This window comes from Nannobrachium achirus, assembly GCF_963921795.1.
Source record: "Nannobrachium achirus genome assembly, chromosome: 9".
Lineage (NCBI taxonomy): Eukaryota > Metazoa > Chordata > Actinopteri > Myctophiformes > Myctophidae > Nannobrachium > Nannobrachium achirus.
This window is the reverse complement of record NC_137818.1, coordinates 21,295,175-21,321,395: the sequence shown is the minus strand read 5'-3', so window position 1 is coordinate 21,321,395 and position 26,221 is coordinate 21,295,175. Positions and strand designations below refer to the sequence as shown.

General features: G+C 43.1%; 2 protein-coding genes across 3 annotated transcripts; one reads left to right on the top strand and one right to left on the bottom strand.

The window, feature by feature from the left end:
- Window positions 1–1,882: 1,882 nt before the first annotated feature.
- arhgef3l (Rho guanine nucleotide exchange factor (GEF) 3, like) lies at window positions 1,883–23,842 on the top strand. Of its 2 annotated transcripts, XM_080733276.1 has the most exons (13): window positions 1,883–1,990; window positions 2,273–2,315; window positions 2,467–2,517; window positions 3,777–3,830; window positions 5,658–5,765; window positions 6,423–6,590; window positions 11,682–11,744; window positions 12,329–12,425; window positions 13,401–13,477; window positions 14,541–14,798; window positions 15,902–16,072; window positions 17,750–17,942; window positions 23,454–23,842. In XM_080733276.1, the coding sequence occupies exons 1-13, from the start codon at window positions 1,929–1,931 to the stop codon at window positions 23,693–23,695; spliced, it is 1,587 nt and encodes a 528-aa protein (XP_080589402.1). In that variant the 5' UTR covers window positions 1,883–1,928; the 3' UTR covers window positions 23,696–23,842. The 2 variants fall into 2 exon arrangements, with proteins under 2 accessions (XP_080589402.1, XP_080589403.1); XM_080733277.1 differs by lacking the exon at window positions 2,467–2,517.
- Window positions 19,045–20,490, bottom strand: LOC308291754 (F-box/WD repeat-containing protein 12-like; the record flags this gene model as incomplete). The annotated part of the gene is made up of 1 exon (XM_080733882.1): window positions 19,045–20,490. One exon carries the CDS (start codon window positions 20,488–20,490, stop codon window positions 19,045–19,047), a length of 1,446 nt encoding a protein of 481 aa, XP_080590008.1.
- Window positions 23,843–26,221: the final 2,379 nt, after the last annotated feature.

Here is a 26,221-nt window from a genome sequence, read left to right as displayed (position 1 = left end):
CAGTTGAAGCTGACTTGAAGATGCCTGTTATGTATATAAAGGGGGGCGGGGGGACAGGCCGTGGACAAAAGGAGGGGGGGGGGGGAGTGTGCATGTATACTGGGCCTCTTGATTTTCATCATCTGTATCTGAACATCTACTCAAGTTTAAATGGAAGCCTTAGTGTCTGCCTCTCCCCTGTGATCCATAGGCCAGCAGCTGCTGTCTTTCCAACCTCCTCACCCTATCTCACTAGCTTTTGGCCCTGTGGACAGAGGGGGGCTTTTATCAACGTGCTCTATCACCTCTCTACTTGCCCCTCTAGACCTCACACCACCACATTAATCTCCCCCCCCCCCCTTCAAGTTCATGACATACTAATTCAGTCAGTAATTCGCAAAATACCTTAAGAGAAAATATGTTGAGCAATCCAAATTTCCCAAGCCCCTCCCCCCACCCAAAAAAAATTGCATTCAATTCTGTCTCTGAGACACCAACATTTGCAGTTCAAGTTCAAGGGACAAAATGTTTCCCGAGCGGCCCCTATCCTAAACTGTAAAATAATCCCTTTATCGGTTCTCCAGGCGAGGAGCTCAGCCTGAGTGTGCCCCCCATCCCCACCCACCCACCCTGTTGGTAGTGCTGCCCTGTTTTGTCATCACTCCCTGTGGCCCAATTCCTCATCTGGCACTTCTTCTTGTGGCTCAGGGGGTTTGTGGGGACTTGCACACATGACTTGAGTTTTCACTTATACTCCTCTTATTTTTTTCATTTGTTATTTGTTTATTTTCTATTTTATTTGGGGACAGAATTGTGGCACATGTCGCATACAAAAAACGTGTAGTTCATAAACTGTCTTCTTTCTACTTTAACTCCAAATGACATAACAGTTCAGAGTTGTATCTTGAAATGGGAGCACTTAGTGAATAAACGTGTAAAAGTTCCATCGTGAGTTTGTCTTTATTGCATTCTTTTGTTTTGCCTGTGTTTGGTTAATTCAGTAGATCAGTCCTTTGCCCGGGACCCAAACTAGTGAAAATGGCTACAAGCTCACAACGTGGCCATATGTTATTTTCACAACTTCTTAAACTTTATGGAAATAATTCATTTATTTAAATTGTATTTATGAAATACTTGATTTTTAAAAATCTTTGTGTGTGTGTATAAAATAATAATTTTAATGTAGGAAAACGTAAAAAAGGGATATTTACTCATAAAAATTGGCCCATGATGTGTCCCGCCCCACAGTTTGGAAAACAGTGCAGCGTATTAAACATTTTGAAATGAACAAGCTGTGAGTGGAAATGATGTGCACGTCATTTCCCAGCCTGACCTGCTTACAGTTTCATCTTAAGCGTCAGATATCCGGGAAGCATCGAGCCCCTGAATCAGCAAAACGTCTTCGCCACCAAACTTGTCATCAAAAGTCCCGATCATAAGGCTTTATTTTTACAAATTAGAATTAAGTTGCCTGTCATTGTGGTTTTGCCTCAAAGGCAAACGCAGTATTGTAAATTTAACTATGCAATTATTGAATGGGCTTTTCATTGTGACCGTTTTCCTGTTCAAGTCTACGTTAACAATTATTACTTTCACTTCCTCTTGTCTCACACAAAGCAGGCAGTTTCTTTGGTTTGTGCCTCTGTACTGTACGTTTAACCCAGCTTTCACCGCTTCGGTGTACAGATTGAGCAGGTTCAGCTCTTTTTCCGTCCTGTGAAATGAGCAGTGTGCATACGTGAAGAAATACAGCCCTTAAAGGATGTGGTTGAATCTGAGAGAACGAGGAAGAGCGAGAGGGGAGAGGAGCGCACTGAGAGCTCTGGCTCTATGAACAGCCATACATGTCCACAGGTGACTGCAAAACCAGTAAGAGGGATATCTTTTTTTTTTTTTTTTTTTGGCCAATTCCATTTTGAGGAGAGTCCTTGTTCTGTGAGAATGCATTGATGACCAACAAACGACAGAAGATGGAGATAGAGGAGACTGGAAACGCATGCACTTCTTCCTGGTATGATGCTGCTGGTCTTTAAGTTTATTATGAGATAAATACTACTCTGAGTTGACACAGATTAACGATTGTTTGTCTTTGGTGATTAAAAATGACAATACGACCTTTTTTAAGCTGGTGCATAATACTGCAGGCTGGTGTGTTGGTCACGTAAAGCAAACAGTTTATTTTTTGTGTCATCGTCCTGGTGGAAGTTTGCATGCTGTCCTTTTAGATCTTTCTCATCAAAAATGTGCATTGACTGTCTTCTGCTCCTCGTCTGTGGTCGTTGCGGTTCATTAGGTCTGCGAGGCCAAGAGACCCTGAGAGCTATGACCATGCTGGGGTAAGTCCCTCTATCTGAATTTCTCCATCTCCCCTTTTCCCCCGCTTTTGCTTAATTCTAGCAAAGCTTTGCCTTTGCTAGAATTAAGCAAGTCTAGCAGTGATGTGCTCACTGCTCATCAATTCATTTTCACACTCATGTCTGTCTATAGAAGAAGAGAAAGCAGGAGCCAGGCCCTGACCATGTAAACAGAATCACAGAGGTGGGTAATACTGTCTGTGAGAGAGGCTGTATGTTCTGTGCTCTCACCCCCATCTCTAGTGCCTCAATCTTCATTTCTCTATCTCTCTGGCTCAGTGGTTCTCAAACCTTTCAGGCTGCGAACCCCTAAAGTAATCATATATGTAGTGGGGACCCTCCACCCTGATTTAGCACACAAAATAGAATAGTAGGACTTGTCGAATTGCATTTTTACAGCTTTTGAGGTATAGTTTGTTGATTACTATTGACACAGTAAGTCTCTTTTTATTTTATTTTCTTTAAAAGGTCCTTAAATTGTCATTTCGCTGTCCCACCAAAAATCACGACCCACAGGTTGAGAACCACTGCTGTAGCTAACGGAAGTTAGTCAACCTTACCTTCATTACCACAGTGCCGAGTGCAAAGCTGAAAAGTGCTCTGTAGTGCACTCACTAAAGGTCTCTTCCTTTATTCAAGAACAGAACAACTCTAGTAAATGCTTCTTTAGCCTTGCACCAAGACTGCAAGAGATGGATTTGAACGATTCTGACATTTTCTCTGACAAGTCTTTGACAAAGACTCACAAAAGTCAAAGTTAGAATTAAAAAAAAAAAAATCTGACAGTCGTGGGTCAAGGCTAATGCTTCTTCATACAACTTTTGCAGTATTCTTCATTCTTCAGTCTCCCTGTATAATTTGTTTTGCACATGTTTCCAACATTCCACATCGAAAGTGAAGATTTCTACTACTTCCTTGGATGGTGGATTTACAACTGTTTCAACTATTGCATCACAGATCTATTTCTGTTGTTATGGTGAAGTGTCCCCTTGGTAAAGGGACACTTGGGCTGCTGATGTGGTTAGTGTGGCAATGGGGCAGACATCTTGTATTGTAATACACAGACACACGCTTCACACCCCACCTCCTCTGGCTCTTTGAAGGGCTCACACAGGAACTGAGAGCTCTGCACCCTGCAGCACTTCCTCTCCTTCTTTGACATCTTTCTGTCCTCTTTCCTGATCATCTGCCATCATTCACAAACATCATGCCTTGCTTTCCATATAGGAAATTACACACACAGTCTTTAGTCAACAACACAGTTTATTGATTTAAAAGCATTCAGACACTTTCTAGTCCAACCAAGGCATTTAATTGCTCCCATGCACGCACACACACAGTGGAGGGTTTATAGAACAGCTGTGTGCGTGTGTGCGTGTGTGTGTGTGTGTACAGTATGTGTGTGAAGTCATTATTGTTAGTGACTGTTTATGTTGTTATCAGGATGAAGAGGAGGACCAAGATGATGAAGACATGATCATGATGAAGGACTCAGAGGTGAGATACTCGCATCTAATAGCATTTTTGAAGATGTATATTATACATACCTTTGTTTGGGTTTCTAAAACTCTTGTATTAACATTTTAGGTGGTATACACAATATCATATGTGAATATGTATCTGATGTACCCCCATTTGCTTCACATTAACTAAAATACAACATTAGTAGCATAATATGCTAGTGTGGCAAAAAATACAATTCAATTCATAGGAGCTTAATTGGCATGAGAAAACATGTTTACATTGCCAAAGCAAGTGTCAAAATATAATGAAAACTTGAAAATGGGGAACATACAGCATATACAGTTGGAGCATTGTGTAAACAGAGCTCAGCTACAGTATGTCACATTGTGTCGTTATATATATTAAAGGTAGCAAGTCTGTTTATACTGTATGTGCGGCAGGTCTAGATGTAAATTATTGGTCTGTAGTCCTAGGGTAGGGTGGTTGTATTCCATTCTCTGGCCTTCTTTTATCGCAACAGATCACAAATCTTGCTGCTGTGTTCGCACATTGTTGTATTTCTCCCAGTATATGAGTAGGAGGGAGCAGGTATGATGAGTAGGAGTTTTTTGTCGTTGGTCATGTTTTCAAACTCACTTTGGGTGTGTGTAATCTTTGGGAAGTATGTTTCTCTAAATACCCTCTCATCCACATCATGCACATGGTTACAGCATTAACCACATGACACCTAGCATCCCTGTTCCTGGGCATGTTATAATGGGTAAAAATGGATAAACGTACGTTTGTAGAAAATGGCTGATCTATGAGCACACAACGCGGCGCATTGGGTTTAAGAGGTTAAATGAGTTTAAGTGACCCCCCTCCCCCTATACAAACAAACAAATGATACCATATTATTACCACATAATGCAACACCACACACACAGTTTCCACAGATCTCAGGTCATAGGCCATTTGTTACAAAGACCAGGCCCATAGAGAACACATTGTTAGCCTCATACAGTAGCAAAACTGGCCAAATTGACATGTCTGCCTAAAACTCTACTCTCCTAACACTGCTGCTTCATTGTGCCTTATTGCCTATGTCATCAGCCTCATCAGAATGATTGTTACATTCCAAAATGACTTGAGAGATTTCAAGTCAACCTTTTGACAGGAATTAGTTTTGAATGTAACAAGCATTCTGATAGGCTAGGACATAGGCAACAAGGCAGGATGAATCAGCAGTGTTAGGAGAGTAGCGTTAGGCGTATATAAAGACAAATGAGTCTTTCAGTCATGATTGCCTATGTCACCTAGACCCATTGTTTGGGGAAAAAGTGACCTAGATGACTCAGGCAGATAGTGCTTTTTTGTTTCTTCTTTCCTAAAAACCTATTAGTATTGTATAGGCCAGGGGTTTTCAAATTTGGGTGACGGGGCACCCTGGTGGTGTGCTGTCATGGCAGTCCAGGGGTGCCTCGAGATAATTTGATAATATTTGGAATTTATTTGGACACTTAAAAAATATATTTAGTATAATTTTAAACAAAGTACAAAGTTATTTTCATTCAGTTCTAACCAAAATGGCTATTATCTCAACATTTTCCTCGCAACATAATCGCTAAAATATGCCATAAATATAAGGTGCTGGGAGTGAACATTGTGCATATAATTTAGGGGTGCCTCGGATGAAAAAAATATGTATAGGGGTGCCCTGAGCCCAAAAAGTTTGGGAACCCCTGGTATAGGCAATTATGCAAGAGGCTAACGATGTGCACCCTCACCAGACCTAAAATTTGTTTTATTTTAGTTTAGCTAGGAGCAGTCAGCTTGTCAGTCAGCAGACTGACTGTTGTTGAATGTTTGGTGTCTTTCTAGGAGCCCAGCAACAAAAGGGTTAAGCCAGTGGTGAAGTCCAACAGCATGACGGGGCTCATAACCCAGCCCAAGACCCCAGTCCTGAAACGCTTTGGACAGTCCATCTCGGTAAAAACACATGCATGCACACGCGCGCACACGCACACACACACACACACACACACACACGCACGCACGCGCGCGCACACACGCACATGCACACACTTGACTTGTAACAGTCGTTTTCAGACCGTGACCTCCCCAAAATAAACACGTTTTATCTGACAAGCACTTGGAATTTGAGGCATTACATTTAGTTTGACTCGCTTCCACAAATAATTATTGGTGAAAATGGGACATCTACAATACAAGCTCACAATGCCTTGCAGTGCAATGCTTCTTTCTTATATTATTTGACAATTTGGCCAATGTTTGACAATTTTTATAGTATAGTTTGTTGATTAATTATGATGCAGTAATGGTATTTTTTTCTTCTTTTTTTTTTACTTTAAGTATTAAAAAGGCCATCAAAGTCCTCAATTTGGCACTTTACTGTCATCTGGGGACCCCCCGAACTCATGTTGGATCCCGACCCACAGGTCGAGGACCACTTGACTTGCTGCTCTACAAGCTCACAATGCGTCAACACTGGCTGCGAGCTTGTAGATCGCTATGTTCAGCACACAACTAACTACAGTGTAAATCAGGCATCAATCATACCGCACTGTACAGCATAACATAAATTAATTCCCTGTGTGTGTGTGCGTCTTTCCTCCACCATTGCAGCGCTCCATCAGCTTTCGTACGGAAGCACGACCTTTGCCCCCAGCTCCGTTGCGCTCTCGCGGGAAGGCCTCGTCGTTTCCACGGCGACGCAACAACCAGATGAGCCAGTGCTGGAGCGACACGGTGGGGAGTCACGACTTCACCGCCAAGGAGATCAAACGCCAGGAGGTACAGCACACACATTCACAGCCTTCACGCAGTGGTGTAAAGTAACTGTTCTTAAAGTGGAATACCACTCATTTTCAACTTTGAACTATGTCTTTAATATACCTTAGAGTTGTGTGGAAATAAGAAGAAGGTATCCCTTGAGTGTTGCCTAGAACTGGAGGATTGATTGTGGGTTCATCGGGTCATCAGTGACATCATTAAGTATATTTTGAAGCCAAAGAGTACATCTTCATGATGTCACTGATCACATGACCCCACAATCAATCCTCCAGTTCTAGGTACGGTAATACTGAAGGGGGGACTTTTTTCTTATTTCCACACAACTGTTTAAGGTATATTAAAAATATAAATGACACAGTTCAATGTTGAAAATGAGTGGTATTCCCCTTTAAGTAGAATTTTGAGGTATTTTTACTATACAGGAGTACTTCATATTTTCAATAATTTTACTTCTACGCCACTATAATTATTGGAAAACGTAGTTGCTAGTTACTTTGTAAATTTTGGTTATTATTATTATTATTTGACAATTTGAAAATGGCACATCTACAATCTTGTAGATCGGCTCTTTTCAAGCAATTTCTATACATTGTATACTTGTGAAATTCCATTCCACTTGTTAAAAGGGACCTTATGCATAATGATGAGTACTTTTACTTTTGGTACTTTAAGTATATTTTGATGCCTATACTTTTGTTACTTTTACTTAAAGGGGTACTGTCACTTTAAAAAGTCATCTTAAAATATGAGTTAATATTTTTATGATGTCATTGTGGGAATGCGCAATTATAAGCTAATAATCAAATGAATTGACTGTACTTAGACTACGTACTGTACTGGTCAGCTGTTGTTGGGGTCAAGGGGCAGATTATACTTTGACATGAGTTTCAGACTATTTCAGACCGTTTTCAGAGAGACCACATGACCTACTTTATCATACTATTATAATTTTGGGACGTGTCAGCGGGCCTTTAAGTATAAAATGTGAGTTATTTTTCCACCATTGCGCTCCGTCGGTGCACAGGTTAAAGTACTTGTCCACCACATCTAGAACACTGTTTCCAAAACAGTGGGTCAGGTATCGGACCAATTTTTCGCAAGTAAATATCTCTTTTTTAGTAAGTAAGATTTAAAAAAGTTGTCACAAAGTAGTCACAACCTTTCATCAATTATAAACAATTCAAATATTTTCAAAAGTATTTCATGAATACAATCTGTGGTGGTGGGTAGGGGCTTAACCACTGCGCCAACCCATGCGCACCTTTTGGGTCTTGAGCTAAAAATGTTGAGAACCACTAGAACAGTGTTTCTGAAACAGTTTCATATCAAGGATCCCCAAATTGATATGTATTTGGTCATGGACCCACATTTGAAAAAAAATAATAATAATTAAAAGAGATACAACATTTCGGTCGCTCTGACCTTTATCAGGTACAACTTATGAAGCTGATAACCGAAATGTACAGTATCTGCATTAAACTTTGTTTTACTGTAAGTGAAGATAGTATGCAAGATTCTTTTTTGCTTTTCTCATACGTTGACTCCTATCCCTTGAAGTATTAAAAAAAAAAAAGATTCTACCCATTCCTTTTTTTATTGATTAAATCCAATAGTTTGATTAACTGTGAGAGCTCATGTATGGGTTATTGGGTTTGTATACAAAGTAAAGCAGTCACAGCGTTGGTTTTAAGGTTGCTGACTTAACCCACTGAACTAGATATGGGTGCTTGGTGGGTGCTTGGTGGGTGTGGCCAGCAGCAATGCCTCCTGTTGTCTTCACTTCTCTGAAGCAACTCTCTGCAGGAGGTTGTGAAAGAGGATGTGAGCTGGCACTAGAAGCCTCTCTTCCTGTTTGAAGCAATCAGCTGAGAAAACTCACTGTTAAAGAGAGCATGTGTGTGGGCAGTACGTGTGGAAAAAGTACTCGAGTTCTGTACTTGAGTAAAGGTACTGTTAAAAGAAAAGGTTCGGTAATCAAAATTAACTTGAGTTAACGTACAAAAGTATTGGGATTCAAATATACAAAAAAAATGACCCACAAGGTATCATATGTATAAAATAGATAGATGGATAGATGGATAGATAGATGGATATATATGGAGATCCCTGATCCCTGTAATCAACATTAAAGGGGCACTCCACCACTTTTCAACCTATCCCTGCAATCAACATTAAAGGGGCACTCCACCACTTTTCAATCTATCTTCATATAATAGGTCCTCACTAATGTTCATGATAAGATATCACAATTTCAGTCATTTCAGTCCAGAATGAACAGGCTTTTTCAAAAACAAAATGTATGTCACCTCATGTCCATATATGGTCATTTCAGTCCAGAATGAACAGGTTTTATCTGTCCCGTACGTTCAAAATATCAGTCCAGAATGAATAGGCTTTTTCAAAAAGCAAAATGTGTGTCCCATGTCCATATATGGCCATTTCAGTTCAGAATGAACAGGTTTTATCTGTCCTGTACGTCCAGAATATGTGTGTAGTGTCCCTCCCGGTCTGATGATTGGATACTTTGAGGATTGGTCAAGCTTCACATGATAATTCGGCCCTCCATTCTTTATATATATTCATTCAGAATATATAAAGAATGTAGAATTCAGAATATATAAAGAATGAATAGATCACAGAGTCCATAACTGTATAGATCATGTATAGATCACAGAGTTCATAACTCTAGAACACATAGAATAAAAGTTCACCGCTTAACTTCGAACCGAGGTTTGATTTTTTCTACTCAGTTTGGGTCTCATAGGAGAGCTGTGGGTGGGTCAAATCCTTCTACCGGTGACATCATCAATGGGAAATGCAAGCTAATAGAAACTGCAGGCTTTCTATTCCTGAAAAAGTTGCAATGTTAAAGTGGAAGCCATTGTTCTCGTGATAATAAAAATCTTTTTTTTTTTATTATTATTTTCAAACGATGATGTCACCGGTAGAAGGATTTGACAGCTCTCCTATGAGACCCAGACTGAATAGAAAAAAATTGTGCTATTTTATTATGAACATTAGTGAGGACCTATTAAATGAAGACAGGTTGAAAAGTGGTGAACTACTCCTTTAAGCCCATAATCTAACAGGACTTCAAATGGGAAAATTGGGAATGCCCATATATGGAGGAAGACAGCCCATATCTGTGTGGCTGGTTCAGACATAGCCCCATATAGAACCTCACCCGTCGCTGCATACTGTTGTGCTCCGAGACGAGGTCCTATAAAGGTTTCCCCGTGGGGGGGGGGGGGGGGGGGGCGAACGCCTCCAACGTTGAGGTAGAAAACACTCTTCCCGAAATTGTATCCACAAAGTAACGGTAGTTCCGAGCTCCCAGACTGTGATAACCTAACCAGGGTCAATAAAACATGAACCAGGGCACGAAACAACCCCTTAAAATCGCTAGTTTTGTCAGCCGGTAATGTTTACAAGCCTGGAAGTTGCAGCCGGAATGGTAGCATTAGCGGCCCCTCTGGTCGAACGTAGCCCCAACCGTCGCTGCATTCGAACAGACATTCGACCAGAGGGGCCGCTAATGCTACCATTCCGGCGGCAACTTCCAGGCTTGTAAACATTACCGGCTGACAAAACTAGCGATTTTAAGGGGTTGTTTCGTGCCCTGGTTCATGTTTTATTGACCCTGTTTAGGTTATCACAGTCTGGGAGCTCGGAACTACCTTTACTTTGTGGATACAATTTCGGGAAGAGTGTTTTCTACCTCAACGTTGGAGGCGTTCGCCCCCCCCACGGGGATACCTTTATAGGACCTCGTCTCGGAGCACAACAGTATGCAGCGACGGGTGAGGTTCTATATGGGGCTAGTTCAGACAGGGATCTCCAAGTATGGGCATAAAAGGGATTGAACCGCTACTCCTACACTTGGAAAGGAGTCAGCTTAGGTGGTTCGGGCATCTAGTACGGATGCCACAGAGCACCTTCCTAGGAAGGCCCTCGATGCACGTCCCACTGGGAGGAGACCCCCTGGCAGACCAAAGACCAGATGAAAGGATTATATCTCCAAACTGGCTTGGGAACACCTCGGTATACTCCCTGAGGGAGTGGAGGAAGTTGCTCGGGATAAGGAAATCTGGAAGTCTCAGTTGGAACTGTTACCCCTGCAACCCAATTCCGGATAAGCGGTTGAAGATGGATGGATGGATGTTATGATGTCATGGGAACCACTCTAACAGAATTCCTTTTATGCCCATATATGGAGATCCCTGATGTCATCAATATTAAGCCCATATCTAACACTTTATGTGGGAATGCCCATATATGGAGGAAGACAGCCCATACCTGTGTGGCTGGTTCAGAGGGATCTCCATGCATGGGCATAAAAGGGATTGTATGTATGATGTCAGATGTGATATACGTCATAGGATTTCGAATAACTGAGTAAGCATGTTTGGGGTCTCACAGCATATCTCCATATACAGTACATGGATCTCCATATATGGGTACCAGGGTCTCCATATACTGTATAGGTAACTGGTCCGATATACATCACTGGCCAGATGGCCAAGACATGGCCCTGAGGCGTCTTACTAGTAAATAAAGTGTCCAATACAGTCAGTGCTGTCACCATATCCTGCCATGAAACAAATAATAATTATCAGTGCAATGCCAATCAAAAAAGTGTCAGTCAGTGCAAAAGCGTGAGAAGTGAAAGTGCTCACAGCGACAAATAGCCCAAAAACCCCACCCTAGGAATGTCACTGGAGGTCAGTCTTTGAAACATCTATTTATTCCATCTATTTAATGTATGTTCTGTAATAATAATTCAAGTATACAAAATAACTACAGTAGTAACTAAAGTTAGTTACTGAAGTCAAATAATCGTACAAAAGGGACAATATTTATAATATAGGTACAATATTTGCCTCTGAGATGTAGTGGAGTAGAAGTACAAGTATTTGAAAATTAGAAATACTTCTGTTAAGTAAAAGTACCTCAAAAAAGTTGAAAATTTGAAATGTCACATTTTTATCCAGAGAAGTGACTTTTGTGTATCTGTGCATGCGTGCGGTTTGTTGTGAGTGGGAATTGTGAATGTGGGAAGTTAAGTGTTACAATGTGTCTGCTTCCCTGCAGATCATCTATGAGCTAACTCAGGGAGAGAGGCAACTGATTGAAGACCTCAGCCTGGTAAAGAAGGTACTTGCATTCATTCACAGATTCATTTGCTCTATTTTACTTCTGTCAAGGAACAAACCCTGCTTATGCAGTTTCTCTCATCTGCTCGGTGCCTCGTCTACTTTGATTTGATTTATTTGTCACAATTAAAATACAACACAAAAGACGAAGAATCCCAAAAAAGGGCTTATACAAATTACATCAAAACATCAAAAGTAGCAGATCCACAAGCTCAAAACGCTTGTAGATCCGCTTATTTTCATTTTTTATTCAAAACCTAAAGAGTAACAGTTTTGAACATATGAGGTTTCCACCCGACAGAGACGATACAACACAACAAAACGTTAAAATAACAAACCGGCAACTATAAACTGGTTACTAAATAAAAACATAAAAGCATGAAGCAAACTGAAATGTTCTTCTACTCTCTGTGTGTGTGTGTGTGTGTGTGTGTGTGTGTGTGTGTGTGTGTGTGTGTGTGTGTGTGTGTGTGTGTGTGTGTGTGTGTGTGTGTGTGTGTGTGTGTGTGTGTGTGTGTGTGTGTGTGTGTGTGTGTGTGTGTGTGTGTGTGTGTGTGTGTGTGCGCGCGTGTGCGTGCTGTCCAGGTGTACTATGAGCCCATGTTAAAGCTGGACATCCTGACAGAAAGTGAGCTGGGTCATATCTTTGGAACTCTGGACAGTCTCATACCCCTCCACGAAGGTACTGTACAACTCTCTGCAGGACACTATTCCAACTCGCTCCGTATCAGTGTTGCCAGTTAGGTTTTTTCGGACTAATTGTGAAAATACAAGCACACAACACAATGGCATTGCAACGTGTTGTGAGCTTGTAGATCTGGTATTTGTGCTATTTTTTACAGTATCAAAATTGGAACGCCAGGTTGCAAGAACATTTTTAAATCACCAACAAGAAACATAACTACATGCAAGTAAAAACTAATTTCATAAGAATTGTGCATTCATTGTAAGCAACATCCTTATTTGAAACGCCTAATCACAATGAGAACAATACAGTGGCCAAAAAGGGTAGAAAAACACACCGCAATGTGGAAGCAAGCAACTTCCCGGACCCTAATCTAATAAATGAAACTCTTGTTAAAATGACTCATCATTCTGTGGAATGACTAAGCCTACAATGATTCACTCGTGTAATAATTGAGAGCTGTAATTCAGCAGCATGGAGGATGTGTCTGTCAGGGTTCATCAACATGTCCGTACACAGACAATGTGTCCGTGGCAAAGACTTGGTCTTGTCCCTTGCACATGTTTTATTTTTTATTTTCTTTACACACGATTACAATGTTCTTATTTTGATCATGAGAGCCAATTGCTGAATATCAGTCTCCAGGTTTTCTGCAGAATATGTATGACACTGATTTACAGTACTATGATGACACTATGGCACATCAGGAGTCCAAATAGCACTGGTGGTTCTCAAATGTTTTTATTCGCAAGGACCCCATTTGCAATGGTCTTTAACTCTGTACACTCTCAGAGTTACAGACCGAGAGTGTACATACACCCTTAGGTTTTTACACTCTCAGGTCAATTTGGAACACTCTGGTTCCAAATTGAGCTATTATGGTCATTCAGGGTTAGGTTAGCTCTTTTTTTTTGAGAGATGGATTATTATCTTTTGTACTGTGCATTAATTTGCTTCCCCGTTCGTGCACAGACCTCCTGGCTCGCCTTGAGAAGCTGAGAGGATCGGAGAAGACGGTGGGAGAGGTGGGGAACACGCTGATAAACTGGGTGAGAGGAAGTACACAAGTGAACCTCTTTCCACTTCCTGTGTGTCTGTGCCTGTGGTGTGTTTTATGTGAACTGGGTGACACGCGGGAGAGGAAGTAGACGACCGAACCTCTTTCCATTTCCTGTGTGTGTGTGTGTGTGTGTGTGTGTGTGTGTGTGTGTGTGTGTGTGTGTGTGTGTGTGTGTGTGTGTGTGTGTGTGTGTGTGTGTGTGTGTGTGTGTGTGTGTGTGTGTGTGTGTGTGTGTGTGTGTGTGTTCCATTTTGTACAGTTGTTGACTACTGCTGCTGCGGCTTCTTTATTAAAAAAGACTTATTGACTCAAGTGAGTGCGGTTTCTACTTCTCTTCATACGTATTATTACTCGAATTTCGCACCCAAGAACCTCAACAATCCGGCAACGGGTAGAGCGAACCTTTTCCTTGAAGTGAGTTCCGTTTTGTACAGTCTCAGAGTTAAATGAACACTGAGGGGAGGGAGAGCGCCTGTTTCACCCAGCCAATGCTTGATACCCAAACCTGAACACCATGGTCAGTGCACTTGCACAGGTGTCGCAATAACCCCGGCACTACAGTATGCAGGGGTCATGAATATGTCCATACACGGACAATTTTTTTATTTTGTTTTTACATAACATTATAATGTTCTTATTTTTATCATAATACGCAATTACTGAATGTAATTAAGTAATTGGTTTTCCTCTGATAATGTATAACACTGATGACACTATGGCACATACAGTAAGTAGTCCACTGGGACAGTGAAAACCTTTTGTCTTTTAGATCAATGGCTGTCAAATATTAGAGGCAAACATTGTGGAAATAGCCGATCTACAGTACATGCTCAGAACGCCTCGCAATGCGAGGCGTTGTGAGCATGTAGATCTGCTATTTTCACAATAGAACCATGTCATACAATATGTAATGCTTCAACTCTTAGTGCTTGTCAGGGTGGGGGGGGGGGTCCCCAGTTAAAATATGATTATTTTGGGGACCATTGATCTAAAAGACATCCTTGGCTTTCTCTCTCTCTCCATCCATCATCGTGCTCTCCATTCCGCTCCAGTTCCCGTGCCTGGAGGCCTACGTCACCTACTGCTGCAATCAGGTGGGGGCCAAGGCGCTGCTGGACCAGAAGAAGCACGACAAGCGGGTGGAGCACTTCCTGCGCCTGTGCCAGGAGTCGTCCTTCAGCAGGAAGCTGGACCTGTGGAACTTCCTGGACCTCCCGCGGAGCCGCCTGGTCAAATACCCCCTGCTGCTCAAAGAGATCCAGAAGTGCACCCCGCCGGACCACCCCGATGAGGACACCCTGCCCGACGCTGTCAGTTATGAACTATATCTCTCTCTCTCTCTCTTCCTCTCTCTCTCACACACACACCCATGCTCAGGGACATGCTGGGCCCCTGATTCAGCCCGGGAAAAAGAGTTGTAGAGGCCCTCATTGCGTGCTATAGAGAGAGATCTCTCTCTATAGCACTGCTGCTACTCAAAGATTTGCCATTTGACAAGTGACAAGCCAGTGGGCCAATTACATGAGTTATATTTCGTCGTTGTCAGGTGGAAACCTTGTATGTCCAAAACCGTTTGTTTTGTATTTATCATTTTAAAAATGATTTAAACTAGTGAAAACAAAGCACACAACGCCTGGAACGGCCGGGAATGAACCGGCCGTTCAGGAGTTCTCCCGCTTTTCCCAATGGCCACCACATCCCTGTCCATGCTGTAACCCTAGCAGGGGTTACGGCAGGGGAGCCACATTAGAAAATATCTCCTGACAAAATGTACTTGCTCACAACGCATTGCGCTCATATGATGCATTGTGAGCTCGTAGATCTGTTAGATTTGTGTGACACGAAACCCTCGAAATCGATTATTTTATTCAAATTGATTATTTGAGAGAGATTAACGTCGATTTGCAATTTACAAGGCATTTAGCAGACACTCTTTATCCAGAGCGACTTACAATAAGCAAGGACAGCACAAGGTAACACATCAAATACATAGAAGTAGTAAACTAAAAACGTAGGTAGACCAAGAAACTATTCAATAAAAACTATAAAATCAAAACACCAATAATCTGTACATCAAAGCTATACACACTATAGCTCAATGTACGATAGGTTACCGGTCGAAAGTGGCTTGGCATCGGTCTATATACAAAATGCTATCTAAATTAAAGATTTGCCTTTGCATAAGCCTGTTAGGTCATCAATCTTTGCACCCACTACATCAGTGGTTCTAAAGTGGATTCCCGGGACTTTGTGGGTTCCTTTATGGAGGTCTAAATTGACCCATACAAGTCTGTAACTCTAACAGCATACAATTGGAACCAAATAGACCCGTACACTGTCACAGTTAAGGGGAGACCTTGAAATGTAAAAGTTTGAGAAGAACTACATTGTGTGTTGTGTTGTGTGGTTGCAGTTGGATCTGATCCATGAAATTGTGTCAGAGGTGGACAGGAAGACGGGCGAGGCGGAGTGTCAGTTCTACAGGCAGGGTCTGTCCTACCTGGAGGAGAGCCAGAGGCTGCCTGAGATCCAGACGTCTCGCTTCATCTACTGCCATGGAGAACTGAAGAACAGCAAGGGACAGGTAGCTGCACTTCTCTCTCTCTCGCGCGACCACGGTTTTCCCGGTGAACCTAAGTGCAACGGTGGGGGCCGATGGGCAAGGAGGGTCGCGAGCTTATGAGAAACTAAAATAAGACCTTAAAACCTGGCGAAAACAGTTGCGTGCATAAGCGCAAGATGACGATAAAGGAAATCATTAAATGGAAAACATTCAATTATCTTCTGAAAATGCTTCTAATCTAAGCCTACACTAACCTACTATAAAACTAGTAGAACCGCGATCTTGCCACACGTGACTAATTGTGGTTATAAACAATAACACAGACAATATAAATTCTTATTACCGGTAGTCTAGTAGTGGGAAGAAGAGGAATATCATCATGGCCCCAAATAACTTATCTTTCAATTGGCGACGAGAATCTTACGAAATCGGCAAGAGTTCCTCTCAATACATAGGGCTATATAAACTCTCCATCATCGGCAATAGTCAGTGGTGTGTGTTCCCCACACTCTGAGCCCCCACCTTGCGCTCAGGTTCACCGGGAAAACCGCAGTCGCCTCTCTCTCCTGAAATACATACACCCAGGGGTGTTGCACCAAATTCTGGGCCCTGGGTACAAGGATTCACTGGGATTAAACATTTCTTTTCTAATTTATGGAATTTCTTCAATTTTTATTTTTTTGTTGAAAATCATTTGAATTTGTTGTTTATTCATGAAAATCTCATGCTTTTTTGGGAATGCTTTTTTAAAAGGTTTTGAAATAATAATAAGAAACAAAACATAGGAAACAAAAATAAAGGGACCCATAAAAATGTGTCAGAGACCCTACCAAATGGTTCCCTGACCCAGTGTTTGGGAAACAGTGGAATACAGTCCCAGCAAGCATGGTCAGGACCTGGACCAATCAGTGACGCGTGATTATGGATCCCACTGGGAAAGATGGATAACCACACCCCGGACTCATTTTTTAAGCTTGTGATTGGCTGAACCGGACGTAGGGAGCGCTCCGTTGTAGTCACTTGGACCGCGCGAGGTGCACCAAAACCCAATTATCATTGCGTTTATCGTGCCGTAAATAGAACGATTGCATTCACCACGGCTTCGTAACTGCGGCGCTCGGGCGCGAAGAGCAGGACCAAGGTCTGCTGGCCTTCGCGCCGCTTGCAATGTCGTGGACAATAACTGAAAACGAGCGCTCTATGCCGTTTCCATCCATCTTTCCCAGTGGGATCCATAATCAGGCATCAGTGACGTCTCGATTGGGGCCAGATCAAGTCAAAGCATAACTAGTCGGATCTGGCCTAGAATATCACCTGGTTTCAACCAACATAAATCCTGCCCACGAAAACGGACATCCTGGATTAATCAGAGCGGGTCCGATTGAGGCCAGATAAATAACTATAACTAATCAGATATGTCCCAGAATATAACCTTATGCTCATATTTCAACTAACATTACAAACAATAACAATAATCCTATAGTCCATATGACGTTCTGGTAATTACGTCAAGATCATCCCCAAGCCTAGTTCTGAACATCACCGGAGTCACCGGAGGCCGTTATCATAACGTCATCATGACGTCATTTGGCTTGCAGGGGTGAAATGCACAATTCTAAATATAGCTTCTTCTTTTTCTTTCCTTCTTTCCTTTTTTCTCCCTCTGTGTGCACGGCGTGTCCCTCCCTGCCTGCCTAGCGGCTGCATGTGTTCCTGTTCGAGCTGGCTCTGGTGCTGACCAGGCCGGGAGAGGACAAGGAGGGCGGCCAGGTGTACCAGGTGTACCGGCAGCCTCTGCCCAACGCCCTGCTGCACCTGGAGGACATCCCTGACGGAGAGGCCAGCGGCGGAGGCTCCTTCAGGGGGGCCTTCACCGGGGGCAACGATAAAGGTGAGGCACAGTTAGAATTGACCCTTTGTCAAGTCCCGCCTGTTGTCCTGCCCCTCTTCGCACCCATTGGTTGCTGTGTCTTGGTTGGACAAAAGTCCTTTCTCTCCATCCACTACCATTGAAATTCAGTTGCTTCTTATTGTTATTTTGTGTATTCAATTCTAATTTTAAACTTGGTGTCAGTAAAAAAGGAGCCTCTCAGGTGCAGTATAGTGACTCGTCATGTTTTAAAATGTTTTTATTTCTCCAAAAATTATGTTTTAGCAAATTCGACATAAAAAAGGCGGAACCAGGGCGGGACAAGGCAGAAAGAGCCTGCTGGTTGGTCAGTCAGGGACCAATCAGAAGGCTGACAAAGGGCGAATTGGTTCTCTGCGGTTCTCAACCTGTGCTTATTTTTGGGGGGGGGGGTTTTCTTGGATTTATTCATGTAAAACTGCTTTGAAAAATCAATCGATTTATTTTTAATTCATGAAAGATTATTTTAATAATAATAATAATAATAATAATTGGAAAATAAAACATGAACAATCCTTTGTGAGGAGGACGCGTGAATATCAGATACATAAGATACAAGATTTAACGGCGCATAGAAAGCGAGCCCTCAGCACAGAACGCATGTTTGTGTAAACTGTGAGTTAGGTCAGATTATTTTCACCAACAATAGAACTTTACTCTATACTTTACAAATAGGCAAAGGTCTGCTTGAATAAAAAAACAAATGCAGTGCAAACTAGAACTTCACTCTGTCCCGGTGCCAACTTGTGCCTTGTGCACAAGTACTACTTGTGCACCAGCAGCGCACGCCATGAGGTGCGCTCTGCTGGCCTTTACAGGACATTACCAGAAATGCTCTTATATAGCAAACTCTGCTGACATCACCGCTGGCATGACCAGGAATGTAGCCTCATTGGCTGTTAATGATGTTGCCAGAAATGCTGGTCCCTGATTTGCTTAATATTGATGACATCAGGGATCTCCATAAATGGGCATAAAACACGCACAGCTACCTACGTACATACATACACTGCCAAACGCAGTACTTGCACGCTCTGCTGGCGCAAGTAATGTCAGTAGTGCCATTGTGTTTCACAATGTGCCTTTAGGAGGTGAAAGAGTAAGCTTTCAGGACATCTTTCCCGTCGTGGCCTTCTGCTACGGCCACGATGCTGGAGTAGTCACAGGCCACGTGACTGAAGCCCCTGGACATGGTGTGAGAACCTCCCAGTAAGTGATATCGGCTCTTCAGGGTGAGGGAGTGACGCCCATCCTCTCGGTGCTGGTCTTTTGTCCATGTGTACACTCTCAAAGAAAGGTCCCGACACGCAGCCACCACACGGAAGCCATCCACAGATATGGACGAAACTTTGGCAGCCAGGAATTTCACGCTGGCGTCGTGCTTCAGAAAACGGATCCAGACTTCTTGGTGATCCGCCATCACCAGCGTGTCGCCGTCCTTGGCCTCCAGAAGGACGTTGTGTGCAGATTTGTTGGACATCAGGCAGGAGGAAGGCCCGTCCTGCACCACCTTGATCTCTGACTTGTTTCTGGACGTCATCATGGTGACGTCCAGCACTGTGAGGGCTCCGGGACCCGAGCGTGCCTCCTGGTGGATGACGGCCAGTCTAGCAGGCTGGGAGGGCATAAAGACGGCTGAGCAGAACCCTGCGACCGGCAGACTCTGGCTCAGAGGATCTTCCTCCGCAGACGGATCGATCAAACTGGCAACAGAGATCACCTTTGGACTCAGATTGTGATTGTCTTTGGTTCCTGCCAAGATCCATTTCTTGTCGGGAGATACGAGCAGGACGTTGACCCAGAAAGAGTCGCACACCACTAGACTGGACGTTTTGGACCACTCGGGACCAGTCAGAGTGAGTAGTGATCCTTGCGCGGTGCCTACGAAGAGAAAGCGTCTGTCTTTGATAGTGTATGGTAGCAATGTGCAGTGTGGAGACTCGGTGCCGGTGGGGTAGGACGCCACTTCCACTCCTGTCTGAGCCTGCCAGCTCTTGATGAGCCCTGAGGAGTCGGATGTAATCACTAGTCCATGCTCCCTGTCACCGACGATACTTGTCAGAGGACTCTGCGGGGCACTGCGCCACAACTCCACCCCGTTCTTCACATCCCAAGCTCTCACGGTCCCGTCCGTAGAGGCACTGCAGACAGTGCTCTGGAAGCTCCAGGGTTCTGTAGCGGTGGGCGTGTTCTTCTCCAGGTACACTAAGCCGACCACTCTGCCCGTGTGACCCCTCAGGCCTTTGCAGGTGTAGTCGCAGCCGGCCCTGCCCTGCGTCATCTTGCTCTCCAGGTGGGAGCGCCGCAGGTAGTACCTCTTCCACGCGTCCCTGCTGTGTTTGCTGTCCACCACGGCCACGTTGCAGAAGCCCCAGCACTGGAGGCCCATCCTCCTCCATAGCCAAGGGGTCTGTGCAGCTTCATGCCAATCCTTACAGACACGTGAGGCGTTGATCAAATCCTCCACGTTTAAGAACGTGAAAATGTGGATGAGGCAATCATTGCTTAAATATGGAACCTCACAGTCCATATTGCAAAGTCAGTAATTAATACAACCGACACAAGCAGGGCGTGGAGGATAATAACTAACCAACCAGCATGTTTGGTACTTATATTGATGACATCAGGGATCTTGGCCATATATGGAGCGCGACATGAGGCGTGACGCACGCACGCACACGACGCACGCACGCACGCACGCACGTACGCACGCACGCACGCACGCCTAGTAAACTGACTCCTCCCAGTCTGGTTTACGAGGCTACTCGCACGCAGGCACATGATCTGCAGGTTTTCATACTAAATGCGACCTACGAAACCTTTTTTGCAATAACCAAAAATATCGAATCAGTACATTGAAACTACGTTATACTCACTATAGGATTCCAGGTTAACAATGACCTGGCATCAGTCTACATAACATGCTATCTGATGACATTTTAGCCTTTGCATAAGCCTGCAAGGTCGTCGAGGCTAGGGCAAAGTGCTACTTGAGCACATGCACTTAAGTTACTTTACACCACCACTGAAAATAACTAAGACTTCCAGATACACGGTGCATGAAAACTGAACGCTGCTACGCCTAGCTCAAATTCTGGGGACAGAAAGCAGACCTGAACCCAGATGACCTGACCTTGCAAGCCAAATGACGCCATGATGACGTTATGATACCGTTAGGGCTGTCACAATTATTACATAATCGTCTAATCGTGATTATTAGACATTATGGCAATTATTTTGTCATATCGTCATAATCGTGAATGTTGAAAAATGTCAGAAATAGTGGAAATAGCTGATCTACAAGCTCACAACGCGTCGCATCGCAACGCGTTGTGAGCTTGTAGATCGGCTATTTCCACTATCAATGTTATTGCCAGACCCATGAAATGGGTAGGCCTACATAAGCAAATGTCGGTCCGGGTTTTCTATATAAAGGGTATATATGATGATGACATGATGATGACATGCCTACAAAAGGCATGATGTCATAAATGATGATGACAGACAGGGGGTCTGGCACAACCAGGTTGACCTGGTCTAGTTTTTTAAGTAGAAAGTTGTCAAATATGTCCATTATTTCTTTGTATATTTAGGTCATGTGTCTTATCTGCCACGTGCAACTTCAAAGCCTAAAAGCCAAACAGAAATGTAATTATCAACGACAAAAACACAATTAAATCGTTAATCGCAATTATTTGAGTGACAATTAATCGTCATGTAAAATGTCATATCGTGACAGCCCTAGAACCCAGATGACCTGGCCCTGCAAGCCAAATGACGTCATGATGACGTTATGATACCGTCCTCCGGTGACGTTCAAAACTAGGCCAGATCACAGCCCATACGGGGATGATCTTGACGTCCTTACCAGGACGTCATATGGACTATAGGATTATTGTTATTGTTTGTAATGTTAGTTGAAATATGAGAATGTAAGGTTATATTCTGGGACATATCTGATTAGTTATAGTTATTTATCTGGCCTCAATCGGACCCTCTCTGATTAATCCAGGATGTCCGTTTTTGTGGGCAGGATTTATGCTGGTTGAAATCAGGTGATATTCTAGGCCAGATCCGACTAGTCATGGTTTGACTTTATCTGGTCCCATGGGTTGCATTTGTAGTCCTACACCAGCCATGTTGAGGACCAACACAGGTGTTCTGATTGGCATAAGTTCTATGCCAATCAGACACATTTTGAAAAACCTGTGTTGGTCCTCAACATGGCCGTTTAGGACTACAAATGCAACCCATGAATCGAGTCGTCACTGATTGCTGGGGAGAGATCTGTATGGCTCATGACATACAGTAGTAGTACATTGATATTTTTGCTGCTTGGCGTGTACTGACCGGCTAGTATGTGTGTGTGTGGGGGGGGGGGGGGGGGGGGGGGGGGGGCTTATTACTGCAACGTTCTCCGGTTCAATTGCAGTTGTTAGACCTCTGTTGTTTCAGATGGGGGTCAATTTGGGGGTCATTAAATTGACATGAAAACCTTTGAGAACCACTGATCTTACTAAAGCAAAAAATAAAACATTGGCGCTATAACTCATTCGGGACTTTATAGGCATGTAACGATTCACTCATCTCACAGTCACAATACGATTTGAATCACAATACTAGATTCATGATAGGATTTTTTTAAACACAAATTCATTTTCCCGACAAATTACATATTTTTCTTTATTATTATTTCTCTTACACAAATCCATTATTTTCTTCTCTTTTACTTTTTACAATACTGTGTTTTCGCTAACCACTTTTCAATACGGTAGCAAATGCCTCATGGTTTTCTCAATCCTCTTACAAAGATCCAGTATTAATTTTTTTGTCTTTTCTCAATTGTGCCCTCTGCTGTTTGTCTCGCGATACATTTGTTATTACCGGTAGTTTGATTTAAACTGTCACCAGTTTGAATCAATTTTAATTGATTTAAGATAAATCGTTACATGCCTACTAGGACTTTGTAATCAGGAGCTGAACATCATCCTTACAGTTAACAGTTTACAGTTTATCCAGAGCATAATATTGATGACGCTCTTAATCCAGAGCGAAGGTTATACATACATCAATACAAGAAGCACGGTAATACAACAATACATCAACATCAATAAATCAATTGCATAGAAATATCATTCTAGAAAAAATAACGTAGGTAGACCAAGCACCTAATCAGTAAAAAACGTTATAAAACCTAAGAATGCTTTCATGTATGGTCATTGGGAGTAGGCGGGTGCTATGGTAAGTGCTATGGACTATGGTGGAGTACTCTGAAGGGGTTAGTCTTCAGGCCACGGCAGAAGCTAGGGAGTGAGTCTCTAGTGCAACAGGGAGTTTATTCCACTGTTTGGGGGCCAGGAGGGCGAATTGTCTAGGACGAGTGGATTTTTGTCCTGTGGTTTTTTGTCCTTCTACTTAATTTTCCCACTTCTCTCTCTCTCTCTCCTTCTGCCTCCACCTCTCCCATCCCGGTGGTAACCCCTGTGCATGCAGTCAGGAACTGTTTCCGCGTGAGCAGCAGAGGGCGCTCCAAAGCCCAGTCGCACAGCTTGCAGGCCAACGACTCCTTCAACAAGCAGCAGTGGGTCACGTGTGTGCGCCAGGCCATCGTGCAGTCCCGGGACAAGGGCGCTCAGACCGGCCAGCAGCAGCAGCAGAACTCTGACCTCATCCACATAGCCCACCTCAGCCTCGGCTGCTCGGACACAGAAATGACAGAGCACACCAATCGCTGACTCTACCCGATAGGCTTCTATGTATGCACAGCGGCCATGTTGGGAAGAAATTGGGCCTTACTTCCGTACGTCCTTCACAGGTGTATTCAAATGAAGTGCCTGTTCCATTTGGTGTAGCAGAGTGGTTCTCACACATTTCGATTTCATGCACCGCCATTACTCTGAGAGTGTACAAATGGAACCAAATGGACCCGTACTGGTCCATTTGGTTCCATTTGTACACTCTCAGAGTTACAGACCCATACAGGGCTATTTGGAACCGCCTCAAGGACACTTTGAGACCCACTGGCGTATAGTTCCAGTGAGCCAACATGCACAATGTCATTCAGTTTGAGCAGAATGGAACCGAGCCTTCATTAGTATAATAGTTAAGACCTGTGAAGGAATTAAGGAAGAGGCCCGATTTATTTCCAATATGGCTGCTGTGCATAGCCTATTGTTGATTCTCGAAAACTTTTCATTTCAAGGACCCCCCTTGGCTCTGAGAGAGTGCGGTTCCGTTTTGGTTTTGTTTCTTTTTTTGGCGCACACTCTATAAGAGTTACAGACATGTGAAAGGGTCCGTTTGGAACCCCCTCAAGGAACCCCCTGCTGGACCCCTACTTTTTGAGAACCCCTGGTTTACACAGAAAGACTGTGAAGTGGACAAGTACATTTGCCCAGAAAGACTAAATTAATTGTCTATCTCTTTTTCTTTCTTTTTTTTTGTATAGACCGTCACACACAATCTGTGGCATTGGATACTGCACAGATTGGAAACAGTATTAGCTGAATGTGAATCATGTACCTCATAAAGTGTATGCAGTAGCCTGTTATTGTTATTTTCTATTGTTTGTTTTTTTAAATAAACTGACACTTTCAAGTCAAATGACACTCTCTTTGCAAAGGAAGGGAAATATATGGCTAAGAATAGGCAGCGCAATCTAGACACAAAAGATTAGCAGATTAGCTCTCTCCCTCCCTCTATCTCTCTCCCTCCTTCCCCACCTCACTCTCTCTCTCTCTCCCTCCCTCTCTCTCTCTCTCTCTCTCTCTCTCTCTCTCTCTCTCTCTCTCTCTCCCCCTCCCTCCCTCTCGCTGACACCAGGGAGAGGGCAGGGAGAGCGAGGTAGACTTACAGAGGTAGCCTACAGACATCAAGTGAAACAGTAGCCGTCCCCTTATGCATTTTTAACAGCTCAGCAGGTGATGGGAACAGTTTGGTGGGACACTTTGTCCACAGATAAAGTGACCAGCTGATCAGGTGAGTGCGAAGCTCTGTCTCTCTCCCTCTGTGTGTGTCACTGTGAGCTAATACTGCTATGTATATTATGCTTTATGCAGCATTACAGTACATACACATCTAACTAGTTTGAAGGATTGTGGATTGTTTACCGATATGACGCTTAGAAAGGGGAAGAGTAGCTAGATCAATGACATGGCAATGAGCAAGTGTCTGGTTGTTGAATTGTGTGTATCTTTGGCGTGTTTTTGACATTGTCATGTTGCGTAACATAAGTGACCCTGGCCAGGGTATTTCAGGTCAGTTGTACTCATTCTCATTTACAAGGCTTAGTGTAAGTAAGGTCTGGCAGAAATGTCTTCTGAAAGAAGTGCTCTTAAAGGAACATGACAGCCTTTTGTTGACATGTGGCTCCTTTGTCAATGTTTATGCCTTATTTATCGTCACTGAGCGTCAGGCAGAATCACACTACACCGCCACGCAAAAGCATCAGAAGTAGCAGATCCATAAGCTTGAAATGTGGAGCGAAGCGATGCGTTTTGAACTTGTAGATCTGATACTTTTGACAGAGGCAATATGACAGCGTCGCACACGATAACAACAGATCTACAAAGCTCACCGCGCCTCACTTGAGCTTGTAGATCTGCCTTGCTTGTGTGCTTGTAGATATGGATGTTGTTAGCCTTTGGAACATTAAGACCTAAAATTGTGAAAATTAATATCATTTTGATATAGGTTTTGTGTGATTGTGAGGTGTTTAAGGCATCAGACTTTAATGACAATGACGAATAGGCCGATATATCTCAATAATGGAAATTGACATTATTATTATTACTTTTATGATTATAATATTCACATGAGAGAAGTGACTGCCGGGATGCATCAAATTAAACTAAGAATGTCCATTGAAGACACTAATTAATAGTCACAGATTAGAGGGCTACACTTTTAACTATTTAGTTGACCATGAATTATCCTACTGGTACGAAAAGACATCAATCAAGCTTTATACATACAGCACAATTCGGACAAGTTCAGTTCAATGTGCTTGACAGGAAATAGAAAAGTCTTAAAATAAAGAACATAGGGAGGGTTTCCAACTGTTTATCGATCATCGTCTCTGTCTGGTGGAAACCTCTTATGTCCAAAACTGTTACTTTTCAGAGTTCAAATTCAAAAGTAGCAAAAGCAGATCGACAAGCTCAAAACGCACCGCTTCGCACCACATTTCAGGCTTGCGGATCTGACTACTTTTGACATTTGATGCTTTTGTGTGGCACTCAGTAGTAAGATCAAGTAGGCCG